Below are 25,418 nucleotides of genomic sequence, written 5' to 3' on the forward strand. Positions count from 1 at the left end.
ATTACAACTAGGTCTGCCGACCTACGTTTACCTACCTGACCTACGTTTCTTTTATATCACTAGATCGGCAAACAAGCGTACGGCTCACCTGATGGTAAGCGATTACCGTAGCTTATAGACGCCTGCAACACCAGAAGTATCGCAAGCGCGTTGCCGGCTCTATTCCCCATCTCCCCAGGAGTTCTGGTCAACTTTCTCATAGGAACACAGCACTTCTTGAAAGCAGTATTATTTAGCTGTGATCTTCTGTAAGATCTAGGTACTTCCCCAGTCGGGCTGCTCCAGATTTCGAACAGGTAATTTCCTGCTGTGTCCTAGTTCATTTATATTAAATTAGAAATACGTATATTTTACTATTAAGCGTAGGCTTAATCGCTACTAAAACTTTAGTAAAAATACAGTATATTCGAGTTAAAACGATCATCCATTACAACAGTAATTTCTAATAAAAAGACTACCCACGTTTATGTTTCGCGACGTTGCCGGTGTTTGGCACTGCGCCAGTAATTCGGACACCATTATACGTGTGCAAAACATACAACTATGGTCTTTAAAACTAATAAGAATAACTTACCAAATACTCTAAATAGTATAAAAATTTTATGCGGGTTATTGTACTTATATATTACAGACGTTGGTTAACCTCGTTTCAATTTGACTGCAGTTGATTATGTGATCTGTAAGAATATAATACATAAATGAAAAAGGAAATATTAATAATAAATAGCTGAGTTACATAAATTAAAAAAGGCTTACCATCAGGTGGACCATACTCTTGTTCTCCTTGACCTACAAAAATAGCAGTACTATTGAAGGCTCCATATTACTGTTATGTTGGTATATATGTGCGTGATGGAATTTATATTTCGGTACTAAAAGTACTAAGGATCACAGTCTTAAATCAATATTAGCACAAATGAGTTTTGGAATGCTAAATTTCTTTTAATAATTAATTTTACTGACAGTTCAAAAATCATGATGATACCAGAAATTTGGCTAGAAATTCTGAAATATATGTAAACGGTGGGTCTTCCCACCGTGCCTCAGAGAGCACGTTAAAACGTCACTGCACGTCCTGGCTATCATCATAAATATCTGATAGCAATCGTTATTCATAGAAGTGCATGAAAAAAAAATTAAAAATTATACAATAATTACTTATAAGTTGACAAGCACTAATTCCGCCGATAAACTGTCACGCAGTTTGGCGGATTATAAAATTGTACAGTATTTTTTGGTCAAATAAATAAAGAATTATTATTATTATATTATTACGCAGTGAAGAAGCGAGTTAATTAAGCTTCAGGCCTTCTCTTACATGGAGATAAAGATACTTATACCCAGCAGTGGAATTTTACAGGCTGAATCGTGATTGTGATCGATATGTGACCTGTAATGTTTCAAAAATTCTTTGGCGATGTGTATTAAATGGGTCACCGTATTTTTATTAGACAAATTGAAGTCTCCGAGACTAATTTCTCCAACGAACCGAGTTCAAGAACGGAATTTGTCCTCATTTTTACAAATAGACATCTGATATTAGCGCTTTGCTCTGAAACTGTGAAAGCACGTGGGGATAAAGGTATGACCACTGCACTATTCGACTCATTTGCTAAGTAGATCGGATTCTTTATCAGAAAAAAAATGTTGAATCCAGAAATTAACGATGAAATCTGATAACATTTTGAGCACCTTTAAAGTGGAACTTTGCATGAAATATAAAAATATAAAATACAATAGCACATTTTTGGAATTGATGTGATTAAAGTCTCTCCTCTGGAGGTTGTAATTCAATTTTGGCTTATCCTCTCTCAGAACCGGCTGAACTATTGTACAAGATTGTACACATTGGTAAGCGACGACGACTTCATTAATTAACCGACTTCCAAAAAAGGAGGAGGTTCTCAATTCGACTGTATTATTATTTTTTTTTATGTATGTTACATCAGAACTTTTGACCGGGTAGAACGATTTCGACAAAAAAAGTTTTAATCGAAAGGTGGTGTGTGTCATTTGGCCCCATTTAAATTTATTTGAGATCTAACAACTACTTTTCGAGTTATATCTAATAATGCGTTTTTACTTAACGCTTTTTTCGTCGACCTACGTTGTATTATACCACATAACTTTCTACTGGATACACCGATTTTAATAATTCCCATAGTTTGGTACCATGATAAGGAAACCAGGATCTCATGATGAAATCCTAGAGAAATCAAGAAAACTCTCGAAAATTCACAATATCTTTTTACTGGGTGTACCGATTTTGATAATTTTTAATTTAAGCGAAAGCTGATGTTTATCATTTTATCGAGATCTGATAGCTACTTTTTGAGTAATCTTTGATAATGCGTAGTTACTTGACTATTTTTTCGTCGATCTGCGTTGTATTACTCGTCGATGTAATTGAAGTCGGTTTTTTTCGTTTGCGAGCAAACACAATTATTTTTATGCACATATGTATCATGTGTAATATTCTTATGGAGTGGCGTAGTCCTTATGGACTAAAACTCCTTAAATAAAGAGATAGAAGTCTCTCCTCTGGTTTTAGTCAATGATGTCTTAGAATTTTCTAGTAGTTTTTGCGTTAAAGAGTACAAACATCCATCCCATCCATAAATGATGTAATATACCTTATCGAATATCTAAAGATCTCAGAAATTATTATTCTGTATCATTTTTCTATGTTTAAATAATTGAAATACAAGAATACGGACACCTGTCCAAACATGACATATTTCCAGAACAAATGTTACACAAAAGATGTCACAAACAAGAGGCCACGTGTAGCTCGACGCAAGTTTTCTTTAAATAAGATAAAAATATGCCTATGAAACAATTAACGTTAAGCTCTTTCAAAGATGTTTAGTATCTTAAATAATTTGTATCCACTATAAAGAGGCAGATATTGTATGGTGATTAAATAAATAAATATCTTATGACATACACACAAGATCGTCTATTCCTACGGTAAGCAACTTATTGCTTGTATATAGGCAACAGCCGGCTGATATAGCTAATTTTTTTTAATTTACATAGAAATAATACATATATAAATGTACTAGCTGTGCCCGCGACTTCGTCCGCGTGGAATAGTGACTTTGGAATTGATTCTTTAAATTGTCATACCTTTTTATTTATGAAGCGATTGACATGAAACAAACAAAACATGTTAAGTGAAGCTTACCACAATCTGTTAGTGAAAACCACATCTAAATAGGATAAGTTGTTTCTGAGATTAGCATGTACAAACGCACATACAAACAGACAAAAATTCTAACAATCATTGTTTTGGGTGCTATTTGCATTGATAAAGGTCCCGATAGTATTTTTCCTCATATATCTTCCATGCGCAGACAGCGACCCATTACATTTTTATTATATGTATTGATAATAAATACAAATATTACACTCGGACTCAGGCGGGAATCGAACCCGCAACCCGCGGGACGGCTAGTCAATATATAGTCAAAAAATAATGCTTACTTTAAATGAATTCAGCCTGTGACATCCCATTGCTGGGCAAAGGTCTCTTTCTCCGTGCAGGAGAACGATTGGAGCTTAATCCACCACGCTGCTCCACTGCGGCTGTTGGCGGATATGTTCCCTACTATGAATAACGATCGCTACCAGATATTCGTGATAACAACCGGGACCGACGGCTTAACGTGCTCTCCGAGGCACGACATCTAAACCGGAAAAAATAATGTATAAATATACATCGCGAGCGGGAATCGAGCACGCAAACAGTCCGTGTTTTAGGCGACTACTCGCTCCACTACACTACAGCGGTTACTTTAAACGGAAACAGATTAAGCAGAAACATTAGCACGCGCCACTCGCAAATACATGACCTATATTAAACATTATATATATGAAAGCCTTTACAGGACAAAATTCCAACGTTATTTCCAATGTAATTGTAATTTTTAAATCCTATTTTAGCTCTAAATACAAAGGAAAATAAACAAAACATCAGTAACTGGTGTTTTTTTTTTTTTGAAAACAGAATTCCGAACCAGTAGGAGTCGTTAAGAATTAAAATAACTTGTAAATGTACTTTAATAAGCCTATTCGAATAAAGTATATTTTGAATTCGAATGGAACTTTAAACAAAAGACCCCATTGTAAAAAGGTACGAATTGAGTGGGGATAATGGATTCAAAAACCTAATGATTTAAATAATTATATGTTGATTGGACAAGACAAAGGATATTATAATTAGTACGAAAATGACTTTAAAAATTATTTAATTATAAAATAAATACAAGTTTTTATGAGAAATCTAGACTTCGAATAAGAACTTGGGCTTCCGGATTTTGTGGTTTCGCTAGTTTTTCCAGATTGACTTTGTTTCAGTAACTTATCATCAACCTGCACAATTTTTTTTAATTATTATATTGCCCTTAAACGCCATAAATGACGGTCTTTTTTAAGTTTAGACCTCTACATTTATTATAATAACATTGGATGACATGAAAGATTGGTTTTGTCATACCTTTACTATAGTATAGTATAGAGTTTTATACATACGAGTAGATGAAGCAGGCATCGAAAAATCGAATTGAACGATTTGAAACAGTACTAAGACAAAATTTATTGCTCCATTAGCTGTGCCCGTGGTACGCGTGGAATTTAACCAAAAAAGTTATTGTTCAGTTCGCCAAGTTATTAAATTAATATATTTCTAAAATAAAAGTAGCCTAAGTCACTCCTTATTACATCAGCTGCCAGTGAAAGTCCCGTCAAAATCGGCTCAACCATTTCGGAGATTAGCCGGAGCAACTAAACAGACAGACAGATAGACAGAAATTGTAAAAAAATGTTATTTTGGTTATACCGTGTATACATCCATATGTATTTAGTAAAAAGCTGTTATTTCAATATTACAAACAGACACTTCAATTTTATTTATTTGTATATATATTTGCATGAGGCGTGGTTTGCCCAACAGTTAGATAAAAAATATTTTACATTTAACCACAGATATTTAACGAATCATTATTAAGCCGGATGGACCTAATGAAGGAAGTGACAGTAAAATTCAAACAACCGTATCCATTCACCCCTCATTCGCACTTTATTAAGAGTGTATGCTACCTCAAATTGCTTAATTTCCACTCGGCAGGATATCCATATCTTCCAAAGTACTGAATATTTAAGTTTGAAATTTATGTATGGTAAAGTTCAGGACATAAACTATCTTTCATATGTTTTGAAAACACGATTCCATAAAATTTTCTCGATACAAAAAATCGCAAAGTTACCTCTATTTGTGTATTAAAACCTTATTATCTCAGTAAATATAGAAGTTATGGACTTGAGATTTTTTTTTTATTATGTATGATTAAGCATGGTAATTGAAATAAGTATGAAGAACATTTTATATGTTGCGTTTTTAAAAAAATAACTATTGGTAATGTTTGTGGGGAGAAAATACTTATAATTCGCGCGATGAACAAACAAGCGCTCTCAATTCTCATGTGTTTTTAGTACGGGTGAAATTTAAATTCGAGCTGAGGTAGTGTAGCCCCTTATAAACGGCCAGTAACGAATCGTAGATCACAAATCACAAAAGGATAATACTCGTACATATCTGCCCGATAACTTTTTCGTCCGTCGCGACAGCGCGTAATTGGTTACGACATAATTTATAGATGGCGCCACATATTGAAACACGATTCGATTAATGAGTTTCACTCGAACCCGGCCTCTGACGTTCCGTCGCATAAATCCTCTCGAAAACGTCCAAATTAAAATTTCTCAATTCCGATGGAATGGTATTCGGGTCACTTGTATCGTTATTATTACTTTCATAGTTACAGTTTTTTATATGAATTTTTTTATTATTTATTTTATATAGTAAAAGTTCAAATATGTTATATTTTTATTGATTTTATGGCGTGTACTGGTAGTGAGTGTACTGCAAGAGAGGAATTTATAATTAGTTAATGAATACGAAATAAAAGTAGGTGCAACGTAGGTCTTCGAATAAGAAACATGTATTGTTAGAGATACCTCAAAAGTTACTCGACATATCTCGACATATATCAAATTTAAATAGGACCACACACCAGGCTCATCAAAGTTATGAGGTAACACATAAAAGATACAGGCCAATTTAGAACCTCCTCTTTCTTGATGTTGGCTTAAAACCGCACACCTCAACATTTAACACGAGACTAAGAATAATAACGTGAAAGAAAACATTATACGTAATATATTAGATGTCTACATCTAACGTAGGATATTTGCATTTTAATGGAATCCACGTCGGGATGAACATTAGATTTTAAAATAACGTATTATTTAAAAGAAAACCAGATCTATGTACCCGTATGAGAAAATGTGTAAAGGATAAAGGTAATATGATGTAATCCTATTATATGTATAAACTAGTATTGAGAAAATAGTGAATCACGCATCCTGAACAAATAATTTTACTTAGGTAGGGGACAGCAAGATCTAATAACTATCCTGCTCAAAATCTGGAACAGCTCGACTGGGAAAGTACCTCAACCTTATAGAAAATCACAGCGAAATAACACTGCTCAATGCAATATTGATTCTGTGGCGAGTAAGGTGCCCAGAGCTCGTGGGGAGCATCTGGTGTTGCAGGCGTTTATTTTGTTTAAAATAAGGAACTGGTGTTATTCAATCGAATTCAGATCGATAAAGTACACCCGGGTACAGGCTTCAAAGGCTGTGTCTATTTACCCGGGCCATTCCTCGCCGGGAGTCTTCACACGGGTCCCTTTGATTCACGCCCAGAATGTCAAGGATAATCTTCCTGATAGAGGCGATTGCCTTGTGCGATTCTTTGTAAGTTTTTCTCCTTCGTATGTGTCCCGACGGTTTGTCATTTTCGGGGAATGTATCATCTTTACTTGGTAGTATTAATTCATTGTTGTCTCCTCTACGCCGTCCTGGTTGTTATCATTGATACCTGCGTTGGGCTTGCCTGGAGATGACAATAGGAGCTCCAGGCCTGTCTAGCAGACTGTCCATTACCTTGGCTGTGATTAGCTGTCACTAGGGAGGGACCTGTAATAGGTATGACTTTGAGTTGCAAAATACTTAATTTTTTGGGTATTGTGGACTATAATATTTTTGACTGATTTCGAAAAAGGGGAAGGTTCGAATGCATTTTTTGTGTTTTATCTCATAAGCATAACGGAAAAGTCTCCAATATTGCCTCTTTCATTTATCATTTTTAACCGAGTTCCAAAAAAGAAGGAGGTTCTCAATTCAATTGTATTTTTTTTAATGTATGTTACTTCAGAACTTTTGACTGGGTGGACCAATGTCGACAAAAAAAAATCGAAAGGTACATGCAGGTAAGGTGGCATTTGGTCCCATTTAAATTTATTTCAGATGTAACAACTACTTTTCGAGTTATATCTAATAATGCGTTTTTACTTGACGCTTTTTTCGTCGACCTACGTTGTTTCTCATAACTTTTTACTGGATGTACCGATTTTGATGATTTTTAATTTAATCGAAAACTGATCTTTATCATGTGTTCACATTTAAATTTCATCGAGGTCTGATTACAAATTTTTGAGTTATCTTTGATAACGCGTATTTACTTGACTATTTGGTCTACCTACGTTGTATTACTTGTCGATGTAATTGAGGTCGGTTTTTTTTCGTTTGCGAGCAATTACAATTATTTCAACCATTGACGTTCTTACGAGTATTTTATTACTTGTCGATGAAAATTGAAGTCGTTTTTTGTTTGTTTGATAATAAATACTTTAATATTGTTGTATTTTAGTATTGTATTATAATTTAGTATGACACGTGAGGGAAGTACAGGTAAATGCGATAAGAACAAACAAACTAAATTGTAGCGTTCGCGTTTGTCTCTGATTTAGTGCGACGAGATGTCTTACCGTCGTGGAACGTTGCCAACTGACATATGTTGGCACCGTGGATCTATCAGAGAGGTGTAACGCTTCATAACTGTTTACACGTCGTCGTTTGATCGATATTTATATCGTCTATCTCAATTACGCTTGCATTGGTTTTCTTTCGATGTTGTTGATGTGATTTCTTTATGCCAATATGTGTTATAGCACATACTAACGCGTTCATTCGACCTCTGGATACCTAGTTCACCACAAGAATACAACAATCTCTAATCTTTTGTAAAGTTGAGGCACTTCCAACAGTTGGGATACTCCAGATTTTTAGCAATATATTTCCAGTTGTGCCTCGCATCAATAAAATTAATATCAGTTCTGAATCAAGATAAAAATCAATTTTAAGTCCAGTGTTGTCTAAAATTATGGGGTATAACAATTACTATGGTGATTATGTAAATATGCAATGTTTCCCTAGACCAGTCCCTGTTCTTGATGTCTGCAATAATTTTGATTGTTTCGTTAGTAGCTTATGACTGTCGCATCGTGAATAGGCTCTTACATAAGTATGGCTGTTATAATTATTGAAATATTTTCGTGTGTGTATCATTGAATTTATGTGCCAACTCAAATGAACTATTGCGTGTCTAGATATTTACGAGATGGGTAATGAAAGTTACGTTGACACAAGACAGTGTTACAGATTTCATATTAATATTGTTTTATGACGGTCTGACATTCTTCCTAATAATGTTAGAAATGCGATAGTTTTGATGGTTTTTGAAGTTATACTTCCTTTTTGGTTAGGGAAAAATTATGAGAGTAATTTTTTTCGATGCGCGCGCAAACCGCCACGAAGAAAAACCGACACCCTGAAGTTAGCCAGTCAACGAAGAAGAAGTTAGCAACGTGAACTTAGCTAACCAATGAGGTTTAACTTCTAACGTGCGTGCATAAGTACGCAGTTTTTTTTTGTACAAATCACAACAGAATGGGTGAACGGATCTGTATTAATCTTGGTGTATAGTAAGGTAGTATAAAAAGGAGGAGGAGGTTCTCAATTCAATTTTTTTTTTTTTTTGTGTGTCATACCTATATAATAATAATAATAGAATAGAATAGAAGGTCAGTAAACAAAGAAGCATAAAAGAAAGCATAAAGTGTTAACTTTGGATTCTTTTAAAAAAATTCTAACCTCAAAGAACGAAAATTTAAAAGTCATTACTAGATCATCCGTTAAAAATAGCGCCATCTACCGACGAGGAGCAGATACTAAGCAACACGTCACAACGTTACCTAGTTCAGCCTACTACCAATAGGGGGAAGCAGTTGTGCCATAACAGAACCAAATATTAAAAAAAAAAAATCTTAAACTATGGAGGAGGTTATGCTCGCACTTCAAAAAATTCAAAAGGAGCTAGACGAACAGAAGAAAACCATCCTTAAAAACGGAGAAGATGTCACGACAAATGTAACAAAAAACATTAATATACTTATTGAAGAAAAATTCAAAATATGGGAAGAAAAACATAATTATCTAAAAGAAAAAGTGGAAAACCAAGAGAAGAGACTCTATTTTCTGGAAAAACAGGCAAAACAGAGAAACATAGTACTCTTTGGATTAGAAGAAAAAGAATCGTCTTACTCTGATTTAGAAAACAGGATAATAAATTTTATTGATAAACACTTTCGCATTAAGCTCGAAAAAAGAGATCTACAGGCGATTACACGATTAGGCAAAAAAGGGGAAAGGCCTAGGCCGATAACAATTACCCTTACAACACTTGGTATGAAAATTGATATATTCAAGCAAAAATCGTTACTAAATAATACTGAGTACTACATAAAAGAGGATTATCCAAAAAATATCTTAGAAAAAAGAAAAGAATTACAGGAAAGGGTTAAAATAGAAAAAGAAAAAGGAAATAAAGCTATTATTAAATACGATAAACTCATCGTACTTGAAAATAAATCAAATACATCTAACAAAAAGAGAATGCTATCCGCTTCTCCCGAGACTAATCAACTAAACCCTCACAAAGTAGCAGATAGAAGACCACAAGAAAAGCGGAAAAACAACCCTCAACCTGCCCACTCATCATTGCAAAGATCATCTAGCATTACAGAAGGAGTCCTTAAGCCTAGCATGCTAAATTACTTAGTGAACAAAATACAAACAGCCCGTCAAACCAGCAAGACAACCATGATCAAAACGCAGTATAGCAACCAGCGCCGGCTCCTCTCTCAAGTCAAACAAGCACAAAAAATTCAAAAAGAAAAAACGAATTACGTCCCCCAATACGGCTGGTCACCGCGGGGGCGAAAGACTACAACCCTCCAATAACTAAAACAAGGAAAAATAATAAGATCTACATTGCCACTTTTAATGTAAGGTCCCTAGCAAATGAATCAAGAATACTTGAATTGGAGCACGCTATATCATCACTAAAATGGGATATAATAGGCATCAGTGAAACGAGACGACAAGGTTTTACTATAGAAGACAGAGACGACTATTACCTTTACAACTACGGTCACACCAAAGGCAAATATGGAGTAGGTTTCCTAGTAAAAAAACAACTATCAGTGGAGGTCCTTGACTTTATCGGCATAACAGATAGAGTCGCCTTGATTCATATCAAGCTACATGGAAAACTATATAGTATCGGTCAAACCTACGCACCTACCCAAAAAGCAAGCGAAAAAGAAATAGAAGAGTTTTACACCACCCTAGATACATTATTGGAAAAAAGCAACCTAAATTTTATACTTCTTGGGGACATGAATGCGAAAATTGGACAACCAGCAGAGGGTGAGAACAGAGTGATGGGCAGCTACGGATACGGTAAAAGAAATAAGAGAGGTGAAAGATTTGTTCGATTCTGCCTTCAGAATAATTTGAAAATAGCAAACACGCTCTTCAGAAAACCCAGAAAACTAAGATGGACTTGGCTGTCACCTGATGGATATACTCGAAACGAAATAGACTTCATTGCCACAAACAAACCGATAATTATAGAAAACTACAGTGTGATAAATAGCATACATCACCCAAGTGACCACCGTATAATTAGAATAACAATCAATATTGAGCGCAGACACCTACCACGTAAAAACTTTTCTACAACAGCTCGGAAACAAATTGACTACGAAATATACACCACAGAAATCAACAAATTCATAGAACCAGACCCGACAACATCTGTGCAAAATTACTACGACATTATAGAAAATACAATCTTACAGAGCGCTGAACGTGGTGGCATCAAGTTCGCATCATCAAACTATAACAACAGGAAGAAAGCAATAATAACAACAGAAATAATAGAACTTAGTCAACAACGACACTACTTAAAAAACAAGCACAATAAAACAAAAAGTGAAAAAACTCAACTTAGCAAGTTATATAGACAAATAAATAAACAGATTAAGAAAAACATGAGACAATATAGAGTCAATATTATAGAAAATCACATCAGAAAATCTGGAGCAGTTAAAAGGGCGTATAAATACTTAACCAACTCAAAACACGTGATGAACCAGCTTCAAAACGAGAAAAAATCTACAGTTACGAGCAGAGATGGGATCATGCAAATAGCCACAAACTTTTACCAGCAACTGTATGCATCTCACGATATCACAAACCAGGAAAAATTAGCCGAGGATAGAGTTTCTCAAAACAATGACGAAGTACCAATATTTAATATAAATGAAATCTATTGCTCGTTAAAGTTATTAAAACCAGAAAAAAGCCCAGCATCTGATGGTATTACAAACGAAATGCTAATTGCTGGTACAAACGCTCTCACTTTACCTCTAACAAACTTATTCAATTTAATACTATTAACAAAAGAAATACCTAAACAATGGACATGTTCAGATATCGTTTTACTTTTCAAAAAAGGAGACCCGAAATCAATAGCAAACTACAGACCAATCAGCCTAACGTCGTGCGTCTACAAGGTGTTTGCATCGACTCTACTCCGACGTCTTACTAGTATCTTAGATGAACATCAGCCAGTAGAACAGGCAGGTTTTGTAAAGGGGTTTTCGACAATAGATCACATCCACACTTTGAAACTTGTCATTGAGAAATACAACGAATACGACCTACCTCTCTACATATGCTTTATTGACTATAGCAAAGCATTTGACTCTGTATTCCACAGTGCAATTTGGCGAGCTCTATCGGGGCAAGGAGTGAACCATGACTATATAAAAATATTGAAGGAAATATACAACAAAAGTAAGGCTAGAATTAAAATAAATGAGTATGGTTCAGTCTTTGAAATTGGAAGGGGAGTGAGACAGGGCGACCCCTTATCACCAAAACTCTTTATTGCAGTACTCGAAGAAATATTTAGAACACTTGTCTGGGAAGATAGAGGATTAAACATATATGGCAGCCGCCTCTCGCACTTGCGATTCGCGGATGACATAGTACTGCTCTCGGAAGACTCAAAAGAAATGGAATTCATGATACAGTCACTCAGCAAAGAAAGCAGAAAAGTAGGTCTAGAAATAAACTGGGAGAAGACTAAATTAATGACAAATAGGCAAAAAACAAGTATAAAGTCGGACTCAACAGAAATTGAATACGCCGAAGACTACATTTATTTGGGACATTTACTATCCTTCAAGTCATGCAACGATAAAGAAGTAGAGCGAAGAATCAAAATAACCTGGAATAAGTATTGGGCAATGAAAGAGATATTCAAGAGTAATCTACCGGTTGCATTGAAAACTAAAGCTATGCAGACATGTTTGTTGCCCTGTCTCACTTACGCTTCCCAAACATGGCCTTTGTCAACAAAACAAACTCATAAGGTTAAAGTGTGTCAAAGTAGCATGGAAAGGAGTCTCCTGGGCCTTAAGCTAAGCGATAGAGTAAGAAACGAAGACATCAGAAAAACTACGAAGGTAAAAGACATAGCAAAAACTATTATGACACAAAAATGGAAATGGGCTGGGCATGTACAAAGATCACCAGGGAACAAATGGTCCAAAATTGTCACTAATTGGTACCCTATTCATAAGAAAAGACGGAAAGGAAGGCCATTCAAAAGATGGAGTGATGACATAGTTGCTACGGTGGGAAATACCTGGAACAGACTGGCAAGAGACAGAGCGAAATGGAAAGAAATGGAGGAGGCTTTCACCGCCAGAGCGGTCCTTACTACAAAAAGCGTTAACGCAGTTTAATAAAATATACTAACAAACTAGAATAAGTATAATACTAACACAAATATTATTTAGAATTAATGTAAACTACGTGTAAGGAATAAATAAAGCTTTATTATTATTATTATTATTATTATATAATTATAACCACCATTTAATAAATCACAGCTTTCAAAATCATTTTTGTGAATAGAAAAATCTCATAAACATAGTGGAATTCGATGCTGAAAAAAAAACACCCAAAACTTTTATCTGTTGGATATCATCATCCGTCAAATAGCGTTATCCAATGCTGGTGAAACAAGCTCTAGGAGTTGTCAACATCTGGAGTTTCATTTTGATCGTGTTCTGTTCTCTTTAAATCTGTGCGAATTAGTGTGAGTCGCATAGATATTTCAGGGCTGTCAGCTTAATTAAAAAAACATATATTATACGGGTACATAAATATACATTCATAAATACTCGTGTGTACTCGTTGTGTGTTCTTGATGATATTAATTTTTTTTTGACGTTCAACGTCTAATAAATCGATGAACGACGTCTGCATGCATGAAAAAGGATGACTCCTTGTAGCGTTACGCTCATTTTGACGTTACGCTCATTGTCCCGCGTTACGTTCTCAATCAAATTTCAATTTCGGAGTAATGCGCAGCCAAGTTATATACAGACAGATAAAGAGGTAAAACTGACAAAAATATACACATTTTTCGTATCAATCATAGAATACACTAAAAATGGTTAACTAAAATATCTTAAATAAATTATATAATATAATAACACGGGACATCTCAGCCCTGTTCCCGCAGTACGTGTCGAGGAAGCTACAGAAATAGCTCGGTCGCGGAGCGATGTGTGCTACTGTAACTCGATACGGCCGCTCGGCCACAACGCCGCCAGGAATTTCGGCGAATACCTGCGAGCGGACCGCGTCGCTTGGATTTCGTGTCGAATTCTTTTCGTTATACCAATTCTATTTGTATTTTATTTCGTTTGTGGGATTGTTTCTAAATAATTCTGACATAAATTTGTTTTGACGTGACAACGTCTAATAAATCGATTAACGCAGACTGCATGCACGAAAAAGGATGACTTATTGTCCCGTTATGCTCATTGTACGCTTGCGCCGCATCTATCTATCTTTCACTCGATTGTCCTTTGCGTCCGAGGAGATGTTTTGTTATGACGTTGTCACGTTAAACTATCGTCCGTAAACCAATTTTACAGACAACAAATTTTCTTAGACTAGTAAGCCTTTTTTTTGCCTATTTAGACAGTCGATCTGAAGGAGTAAACTCCAGTCGTGCGTCGGAGCTGACACACACCGTTTTATTTTGGTTCTATGATTATCAACTGGGTAACTAAAACATTGGGTTCCTGTCAAGATTGGTAACTGTATTACTTCACGAAGACCAATACAATAATGTTGTAATAGAAAACCTAATCCATTACTACCGTTCAAAGAGCCTTTGTCATGTCGTCTTACCTTGGAAAATGTATTTCATTAATCAACGAGTAATTGACATAATATTCTCTTTTATAAGAAACATTTCTTTTGTTGTTCACATTCGTGATTTTAGAAACTATTTCAGCAATTGACCCGACTTCGTTACAGATTAAATATTGAAATACAAGTTATAAGCGAAGGAGTTTACCTACATTTTTTTTTTTATTTGTGAAATATTGTTTTATCTGTCCTCTGTATGTCTGTGTCTGTCTGAAACATTATATGATCTGTCGTTAAACGTCCTAATTCTGGACAAATTAATTCAATCTATATGCGTGAATTGTTAAAGCGTATTCTTCTGTACGTGCCAGATTGAGCTATGGATTTATAGAAAACTTTTCTGCCATGTTAGTGACAGTTATTAGTTTAAAAAAATCTGCTTTATGTGCTTTTCAAGACATAAGAAAACCTAATTGAGGTAGGAAACAGCAGGAACCATCTTGCTCAAACTTTAGAGCGGCCCGCTGAGAAAGTACCTCAACTTTGTTGCAGGCGTACATTAGCTACAGTAACCACTTACCATCAAATGGACCGTACGCTTCTTAGCCACTACAGTACCATAAAGTTCTTGTAGGAATAAAATTAGAATATACATAATTATATATCTAAAACCTTTAAACCTTTATATATATGTATTTGATACATAATGGAGCCTTAATTTATTAATCAAAACTCAATATAAATTTTAAATTTAATTAATTGCTTTTAATACAATGTGACACCGTGAGAAGTTGAATTAGGAAGGGCCGGAAAAAGTTATAGACAATACAAGACTATGCAAAAGACAATGAATTCTATAAAGGAACTACAGATAATAATTATACAAAAGATAAAGCAAACTACAGATAATAATTAATTAACTAATAATATATACTACAATAATTCTACAATTACTACTATAAAAAATATATAAACTAAATTGCCTTGCGCGGCAACAATATATATATATATATATATATATATATAAATAAATAAATAAATAAATATCTACACAATACACACACGGTCGTCTGTTCCTAAAGTAAGCAACTTAATGCTTGTGTTATAGGTAACAGCCGACTGGTATATAGCTACATATTTTTTTTTCGATAAACATACTTATAAATAATACATATATAAATATATAAATAAATATTTATATTACACCCAGACTCGGGGTGGGAATCGAACCCACAACCCTCGGAACAGAAAGCAGGGTCACTACAAACTGCGCCAACGGGCTAGTCAATATAATATATAAATATTTATATATAATATATAAATCTAATTTTCGGAAAAGACCAATGATTTTCATGAAATTTAGTATGCAGGGGATTTCGGGGGCGATAAATCGATCTAGCTAGGATCAATTTTTAGATATAAATATACGACATTTATATATAAAAGCTCAGGTGGGGAATCGGCCGGACCCTGGTTTAAATCCTCATGTCTCCAGATCGATTATTTTTCCTTTTTTTTAATTGCACTCGTGATTTTTTATTTAAATAACCAATTCATTTTTCTTTTTATTATTATGACGGTAAAATCGAAAAATATTATTCACATTTTATTAGTATGTAATTCGTATTTAAATAAAATTTTCAAAAAACGCGATTTACCAAAAAAAAAAAAAAAACGAGCTAAGCTTGGTCATCCAGGTACTTGAATTAAATTGTAAATCTCCCAATTCGCGTGACTTGTTCCGTCACGGTCCGTTGGCGAAGGTCCACCGGGTGAAGGTCGATGAATCATCGATTATATTATTCGATACGATAGTAATTATCGCCTGATTTCTATTTAAATAAATAACTTTGTTAAATATTTATTTTATTTTAGTTTAATTTATTAAATACTAGCTGTGCCCGCGGCTTCGCCCGCGTTGAAATCAGTGTTTCACAAAGTTTTACCGGCAAACTAACAGTGAAACTTTCATCAAAATCGGCTTAGTCATTCCGTAAACCTTCCTCTTGAAGCACTCTCTCCATTGGTGAAACCGCATGAAAATCCGTTCAGTAGATTTTGAGGGAATCAACCACATACACTTTTGGGGACTTTGTTTTATAATAAACTAACTGTTGTCCGCGACTACGTTCGCGTGGTTATGAAGATATGCATTATTATTAAGATGTTTAAAGCAAACTATTTTTTTATTTCAGTCACTTGAAATGCTTATCACACTGAGTAACTTTTTAAAAGGCACAATTTAGTATAATTTAATAGTTATTCTTATAAAACCTCTCTATACACCACATTTTTAGCTTTATTTTCAGGGTGCAGTATAAATAACCTATCAGGCGAACTTATAGCTGCTGTTTATGTTTCGTACAAACTATCAAGCCCAATTATAAAAAGCCCTCTTAGCGGTGGAATATCGCAAAATTCGTTCTTAGCGGACGTCTACTTACTATAATCTACCTCCCTACCAAATTTTATCTTTGTCCATCCTGGATGGATTAAAAACCGCTGGATGGTCCCATCGGTTTTTGAGTGATGAGTGAGTCAGTGACCTTTCTCTTTTATATATATAGATTACGATACATTATTTGGACACCTCCTCACCATCTATAGAGCATACATAACCATAAACTTCCAACCCCGTTTTATCCCCTTAAGAGTCAAGTTTCGTAAAAGCCGGTCTTAACAGATGTTAACACCCTATAAGGAACCTACCTGCCAAACTTCAAGTTTGTGACTATTATAGTTTCGGAGATTTCGTGATGAGTGAGTCAACCTACCATCCCCCGTATTAACCCCAAAAGAGAGTTGATTTCTAAAGATTACGTTATTTGGACACTTCCTCACTATCTATAGAGCACACATTTTAAATTTCAAGTCTCTTACTTCAAAAACAAAGGACTTTCATACAAACTTGCAACCCCCGTTTTAACCCTTTAGGGGTCGAGTTTCGTAAAATCCGTTCTTAGCGGATGTCTACGTCCTATAAGGAGCCTACCTGCCAAATTTCAAGTTTGTAGCTGTTATAGTTTCGGAGATTTCATGATGAGTGAGTCAACCTGCCATCCTCCGTTTTAACCCCATAAGGGATTTGATTTCTAAAGATACGTTATTTACACACCTTCTTACCATCTATAGAGCATACATTTTAAATTTCAAGTCTCTTACTTCTAAAACATAGGACTTTCATACAAACTTGCAACCCCCGTTTTAACCCTTTAGGGGTCGAGTTTCGTAAAATCCGTTCTTAGCGGATGTCTACGTCCTATAAGGAGCCTACCTGACAAATTTCAAGTTTGTAGGTGTTATAGTTTCGGAGATTTCGTGATGAGTGAGTGACCTTTCGCTTTTATATATATTATAGATTATTAATATTTTGTGCTGTATTCACGATGTTAGCGTTAATGGCGAGGCATGATTAAGGTATAATCATTTTAATCCTATTATTGTTTTTGACGTGACAACGTCTAATAAATCGATGAACGCCGGGTGCATGCACGTAAAAGGATGACTCATTGTCCCATTACGCTCATTGTGCTCTTGCGCTGTATTTATCTCTCTTTCACTTGATTGGCTTATGCGTGCAACTTTACAGACAACCATTTTTTTTTAGGAAATGTGTATGACATTCACTTATTGACTTTATTTAAAATAAATAATACTAATTTATTTTAATAATGAATGAATAATTGTGTTTGCTATCAAACGAAAACAACCGAATTCAATTACATCGACAAGTAATACAACGACGTAAGTAGACGAAAAAAATTAAAAAAAGCACTAGTCACCACTACGATTTTCAAATATTTCTCTCGATTTCTCCCTTGGGATATCCCCTTTCTAACAAAAAAAAAAAAAAAAAAAAATCAGCAAAATCGGTTTATCAACGACGAAGTTATCCGCGAACACATAGATACAGTCGAACTGAGAAACTTCCTCCTTTTTTTGAAGTTGTTTAATAAGTGAAATATGTTTTATTATACATCAATAATTAAAAGTTAAAAAAGTTATACAGATAGTAAAACGCTTAGTATACAAACGGAGGCCTTATCGCTAACAGAGCGATTTCTTCCAAGCAACCGTCTTTGCAAAGGACATTATGACATATACTACTGCCAGGCAAGGCTGTACATATAAATAATATGATAAAGGAAAGAGTTATGATACATACTACAGAAATACAGACTTGTACGAACAACCCGCAAACAGAACATAACAGCGTTATATATGTAAATAGGATGAAATACATTTTTTAATATTGCTCTATAAGCAGCTAATTACATTGTATTTTATTATTAAATTATTTTAAAGTTTATAAAATGATTAAATATCTTTTTGACTTTATTAGAAAAACAAAAATTTACAGATAATAAAAATGTTTCAGTGAATGCCTTGACCACATTACAAACTTTTTGCTTACTTTTTGCTAAGAATTATGTATTGAATGAAAGTGTACGTTGAGTCTAGCTGTTACTACGAGTAAATTTACTTATCGAATCGATTTTCTAACATTAGTAAGAGATTCATATAAAATTTAACATTGTTAAGAAAATTTATATATACTATGTATAATTTTAAATGTTAGTAATAAAATACTAAATGTCAAAGCGAATTGAATACAGCAGTGATCAACTACGACTTCGCTCGAGTTCCATATTGTACACTCGTATTGTTATATGTTTTTGCATACAACCAGGTCGTAAAAGAAGCGTATGGCTCACTTGATCGTAAGCCTATAGACTCCTGCAACACCAGAAGCCTCACAAGCGCGTTGCCGCGCCGGTCCTAGCCCCAATCTACTACCAGGAGCTCTGGTCACCGTACTCACAACAGGAACACAACACTGCTTGAAAGCAGTATTATTTAGCTTTCATCTATGTATTATCTACATTTTTATTCAGTTAACTAATATAGTAATAAATGGCCATGATAATCATGGTCGCAAATCAGGCGCTATAGGGAGAGAGATGGCAGATAAAAAGGCACACAGAGATATTTTCGCATTTACATATAATACTACAGCATGAAACTATAGCATGCGTTTAGGGCTGATTATTTGCATCCAAACAAAAGATGGTCTAAGTCTAAAGTGACTTATATCGATAGAGATAAAGCAGGAATGAAATTCGAGAAGTTCACCATTGAACATATTCAGAGTTTCCTAAGAACGATTAGTAAGAAATCTCATAAAACTCGGAATGTTGCAAGGTTTATAATTATTTTAAGACATCCGACAAACGGAAGAAACCGTACTAAAAATAATAAAAACGTCTCTCTTGTGCCAATCCGCCTGTCGCGAATTCATCGTTGCTCGGGAGGTTCACGAAACGTCCTCTCGTTAGAGCTGATTGGAGGTTTCAGCGCTTAACTAAGCTAATATACAATTTCTTTATCAATTCTATCATCGGCTTTCGGATTGCTCAAAAGATTCGAAATAATTAATACGAAATGAATTCCCCCTCATTTCGTTTTGGTATATTTTTGTCTTTAACGAATTACTATTTTGAAGATCTTTTTGTGATTATTTTTGTCCGTAATTTGGCCAATTGTTAAGTTATTGGAGTAGAGACTGAGAAATTTTAATGTAGATGATATTTATTTAAAATTTGACTATTTTTATATACCTGAATAAAGCAGATTCAGTTATTTAACCAGATGTAAATGAAGAATGAATGTTGTTAATAATAGACAAAACTGAAAAAGTAGGCATATTGTTTTTACAATTTGTACAGTCATATTACTTATTGTGTTTATTTTCTTTATTGATATAGCGACGTTTATCATCACTCACTCAACACTTCAGCCTATCGCAGTCCACTGCTGGACATAGGTCTCTAAGCTCGCGCCATTTTTGGCGCGCTCATATGTTTTGCCCATAGTCACCACCGTGGCAGGTGGGTTGGTGGTCCTAGATATACGAAACGTGATTGACTTCATAGCCAATTACGTTTCGAACGAAAGAAAGAAAATGTGTGCTGGCACCTCTCTCTCTTCCTAAGTTCGCCTCGCTCGGTCACACTTTTCGTAACGCTCTCGTCACGCATTCACAAGCTTACTCCCTAAGTAAAGCGTGCGTAAAGAAGTTTTGCTTTAATTATTGTGTTTGCTCGCAAACGAAAAAAAACCGACTTCAATTACATCGACAAGTAATACAACTTAGATCGACGAAAAAATAGTCAAGTAATTACGCGTTATCAAAGATTACTCAAAAAGTTGTCATCAGATCTCGATAAAATTTAAATGTGACCACATGATAAACATCAGCTTTCGATTAAATTAAAAATTATCAAAATCGGTACACTCAGTAAAAAGTTATGCGGATTTTCGAGAGTTTCCCTCGATTTCTCTGGGATCCCATCATCAAATCCTACTTTCCTTATCATGGTACCAAACTAGGGATATCTTCTTTACAACAAAAAAGAATTATCAAAATCGGTACACCCAGTAAAAATATATTGCGGATTTTCAAGAGTTTCCCTCGATTTCTCAGAAATCCCATCATCAGATCTTGGTTTCCTTATCATGGCACTAAACTAGAGATATCTTCTTAACAACCAGCAAGAATTATCAAAATCGGTACATCTAGTAAAAAGTTGACACACACCACCTTTTGATTAAATTTTTTTTTTTGTCGAAATCGGTCCACCCTGTCAAAGGTTCTGAAGTCACAGACATAAAAAAAATACAGTCGAATTGAGAACCTCCTCCTTTTTTGGAAGTCGGTTAAAATATATTTCCTTTTTACTATAGTATAGTTATTTTAATAAAATGAAATTGATGTTAAATTAGATGTTGGTAACACTGCTGTAAATCATCATCAAATCAAATAATCATCACATATCGCTACTGGAATGTATTTTTAATTACGTTCCGACGACCCACGATGTAAGCCGATCTATTTACGTTAGAAGCGTGTGGAATATGACGTCAACGATGATGACAGATGACGTCAGAAGCTTCTGAGACGGTTCATTAAGTGCAAAGAATTGTTTTATATTTTGAAACAATTTTGTGACATAATTTGTATGTTATATTAATCAGTAAATAAACGCCTGACGACAAATTTAATATAAAGTAGTTTTTAAACATCACATTTTTATCGAATATGTTTTTATGTTATTTTCTACGGTTTTTCTATAAACATCTTAGTGATTAACTCTATCAATCAAACAAAGGCCCAATCAGCAAATAAATATATACGTACATTACTTAAGGAGTATACTTCAAAATTGTTCACACACACGTAATCAATAAGTCTGCATACACACGATTTCATGAAATGAAATGTAAGTGGGTTGAAATTAAACTTAAACTAACGAACGTGAAAAAATTACATTCACAAAAAAACAATAACAAAAAAATACTGACCAATTAAAAAACATACATCTAAACATTAGGTACATTACAAATTTAGGTAATGCGCCTAGTGTAATTACATACGTAAATACAAAACAGCTAAGACACAACAGATGGGTATTTTAAAATCAGACAATTAATTACTTTAGTGACTTATAAACTGTCTTAAATTGTATCGTCAGTTCTTAAAGACTTCATCGAATAATGAGACCTTGTACACAATTTTAGCTGACAAATGCGAAATCATTGTTTCCGACTGTGGATATATAATTTAGCTGAAATTAATTTATTTTCAAACGAAAGGTCGCGACCGTAGCTCTAGTGTAGCGTGAGAAATTTCCGATTGCGGTCAAAAACGTTTTGCAATCTACGGCTTTGGACCTAGTCTCACTTGGTCCAGCTCCTTAGTTAATTGTTCGCAGTCAACCTGCTCCGAGATGAATTGGATAGTTCTATGTCTACTTTTTACTTTTCTATCTTTTGTAGGTAAGTCTTTTGTGCTTTGTGTTTATATCTAAAGTTCTTAAAACATTATATTTGTTATAGAGTTTTTGGATCATCTTGTTTTTATACTTTCAATCTTTATTACTTTAGTTAAACTATATTTAAAGGACCATCTTATCTATCATCATACATTTGCTTTTAAATTCATAATCTTTATTGCTTTTGGGTTCTCAATAAATATATATTGTTATTGTACTTGCGTTGTCTTTGCAGATCCGCAGCAAGTGGATGGCAATTGTTGCTCAGATGATCAAAATACGGAAGTGGCGGAAAATGAAATACAAGATATCGAATTGGAAGCAGCTTGTCCCGAACTTAGCGGGCAGATCATCGGCGGTAGACCGAGCTCGGTTGTCAGACACCCTTATCAAGTGTCGATGGTTATGAACGGAAACTCGTTTTGTGGTGGTTTCATTATCAGCAGAGATTATGTGTTGACAGCGGCACATTGTGTGCAAAAGTAAGTCAAGTGCATTTATAATTACTAAACTAATTGTATAAATCGTTGGTGATTTGTTGTCTATACAGGTTGATCTTTAGCTGAAATTAATTTTGGAAAATTAGCTTATCTATAGCTTTACATTATTATTTAAAATTAACTTGTTTTAAATGTTAGCTATACTATAAGAATATTCCGATTTAAAACTTTAATAGACTATTAACGCAATGATTTGTATGTAAACAAGATCCTTTCCATTCTATTCCAGAGAACATTTCCCATCCTGTAGATCGTAATGTTGCACCAGTCATATTGCTTGTAATAGTAGACTTACGCTGCAGCCTGTAATATCCCACTACTAGGCATAGCTTGCAATAGTACCTAAAATGAAAAAAACTTTTTCGGATTTTATCGCGGTTAAGTTTTTTAAATGTCCGACGTTTCGGACACTTTACAGCAACCATGGTCACGGGAGGACGGGGGTTGGATAAATTCCGAAAAAGGTATTTCATTCATATATATAAGTGTAAATTATAAAATAATATAGTACCTAATAGTGAGTGAGGAATTCAAAATAATCAACAATAACATATTAAATATCATGTTTTACAAATAAATTATATATTAATAGTACAGCTCCAGAAGCAATTAGATTGCGAGTTGGTAGTACGAGACGAGATTCAGGAGGTCGTATCGTCAGAGTCAGTGCAGTGACCGTTCACCCTCAATATGGTCAGCCGCAGTTTGACCATGACATCGCTGCTCTGCGTCTCGCACAGCCTTTGGTCTTCGGACCATCGATCCAACCCATCAGACTTCCTCGACCACGCCAAGCTGTACCACTTGTACGTTTGACCGTTACTGGATGGGGATTGACTGCTGTAAGTAAATCTACAAATATATTTTTTTACATTTGCATTGCTCGAAGGTTGAAGGACTATAACGCCTCAATTTCTATTGAAGTCTATTTTTTAAGAAACGGTATAAGTCCATGGTAAAAAAATAATAAGGGAAGTGAAAACACGTGAAGTCACTGACGCTGACGGTCAGTGACGCTGACGTTTAGTGACGTATTTAATTAATTACAATTTGATTCGCTTATTAGAATATTTTGATTTTTATTAGTTTAGTCTTTATAAGTCATTAGATGTTCACATTCCAGCCAGGAGGACGTAGGATACCCAGAACGATGATGGAAGCAAATGTCCCAGTTGTTCCACACTGGTTGTGTAGACTGTCGTATGGTGACTCTCTTACCAATAACATGTTCTGCGGTGGACACTTCCTTATTGGAGGTGTATCTTCTTGTCAGGTGAGTAAATGGAAAAAAATATGTTATAAAATATGAAATATTTTCTGATGGTGTTTTCAAACCGAATTAGAAGTCCGAATAGAGTACTGAAATAACTGTATACTATTTTTCCTTTGCTTTCATCAGTCAGTCAGTCAGTTAAGCCTGTCCAATGCTAGACGTAGGCGTCTCCAAGTTCGCGCCAGACATCCCGGTTTTCCGCAAGCCTCATCTAGCCTCTACCGGCAATCTTTTTTAACTTTTGCTTTCATACTACGTTTAAAATTTTAAATCAGCTTAATCTTTAAGTGACACGTATTTTTAAAGTATCTAATTACGAATGATAAGATTTTAAATGAAATGTAATGTTTTTCAATATTAATTAGGTAATAAATTTTCACTATTTAAATATGCCTCAAGGGTGATTCCGGCGGTCCAGCAGTGTTCAGAGGAACGGCATTCGGTATAGTATCGTTCGCAAGAGGATGCGCGCTCCCGCTGTCGCCAACTGTTTTCAGCAACGTCGCGGCGCTGCGGGACTGGGTCACACAGAACACTGGAGTGTAGCCATTCTAAAATGAACCTTGAACTGAAGTCAGAGAGCTTAGAATCGTTTACGAGCCTGTGCTATAAATAAAGAATTAATATTTGAGCTCACGCCCGTTCTGTTTATCGACTGTTTTTATTTATTTTGTTACATTTTAAAATAAATCTTACGTAATAATCTTGTTTTCTTTTAATGTTGATCTTTCGTTTGCTGTAACGATTTTATGTTTCCAGCGTTTCGTATAAATATTATCTGAATTTTTGTCGTCTTTTTGGTTTGATTTGAACACTTCAGAGGCTACATTAAGAGCTTTATACCATCCAATATTTATTACAAATTCTAGTTTGGATCTATCAAATTAGGTACAACTAAATACTGAATTAATTGATATAATATTTGTATTTTTATTTTTAACTAGCTGTGCCCGCGACTTCGTCACCGTGGAGTTTAACAAAAAAAATTGTTCAATTCGCAGAGTTATACAATGAATAAATTTTAAAAATAACAGTACCCTAAGTTACTTCTTATGACATCAGCTATCTGCCAGAGAAAGTCCCGTCAAAATCGATCCAGCCGTTTCCGAGATTAGCCGGAACAAATAGACAGACAGACAGACAAAAATTGTAAAAAAAGATATTTTGGTATATGTACCGTGTATACAACCCTAATGCATTTATTGAAAAGCGGTTATTTTAATATTACAAACAGAAACTACAATTTTATTTATTTGTATAGATTTCCCGAATATTTGACAATGTTGAACAAGTAACACACATTTTAAAATGTGGGTGTTATTA

The 25,418-nt window shown here is 34.6% G+C and overlaps 2 protein-coding genes and 1 long non-coding RNA gene across 3 annotated transcripts in view; 2 read left to right on the forward strand and 1 right to left on the reverse strand.

Moving 5' to 3' along the window:
- The window catches only part of LOC123670355 (beta-1,4-glucuronyltransferase 1-like), a 33,876-nt gene that overhangs the window by 3,184 nt on the left and 5,274 nt on the right, over positions 1 to 25,418 (forward strand). The window lies entirely within an intron of this gene.
- On the reverse strand, positions 588 to 6,583 carry LOC123670357. Its single transcript, XR_006745909.1, has 3 exons — positions 6,129 to 6,583; positions 757 to 789; positions 588 to 677 (listed from the first exon to the last, which is right to left on the reverse strand). It is a non-coding gene; the product is annotated as an uncharacterized LOC123670357 (long non-coding RNA).
- Positions 23,909 to 24,798, forward strand: LOC123670356 (trypsin-like). The gene is made up of 2 exons (XM_045603856.1): positions 23,909 to 24,095; positions 24,495 to 24,798. Exons 1-2 carry the CDS (start codon positions 23,931 to 23,933, stop codon positions 24,639 to 24,641), a joined length of 312 nt encoding a protein of 103 aa, XP_045459812.1. The 5' UTR covers positions 23,909 to 23,930; the 3' UTR covers positions 24,642 to 24,798.

Source organism: Melitaea cinxia, chromosome 4 (genome assembly GCF_905220565.1).
Source record: "Melitaea cinxia chromosome 4, ilMelCinx1.1, whole genome shotgun sequence".
Classification (NCBI taxonomy): Eukaryota; Metazoa; Arthropoda; class Insecta; order Lepidoptera; family Nymphalidae; genus Melitaea; species Melitaea cinxia.

Excerpts from the sequence above, each read along its gene's own strand:
- LOC123670356 (XM_045603856.1), top strand. The coding sequence starts at position 23,931 with ATGTTCACATTCCAGCCAGGAGGACGTAGGATACCCAGAACGATGATG. Across the intron at positions 24,096-24,494 it reads GAGGTGTATCTTCTTGTCAG|GGTGATTCCGGCGGTCCAGC; the intron begins GTGAGTAAATGG and ends ATATGCCTCAAG.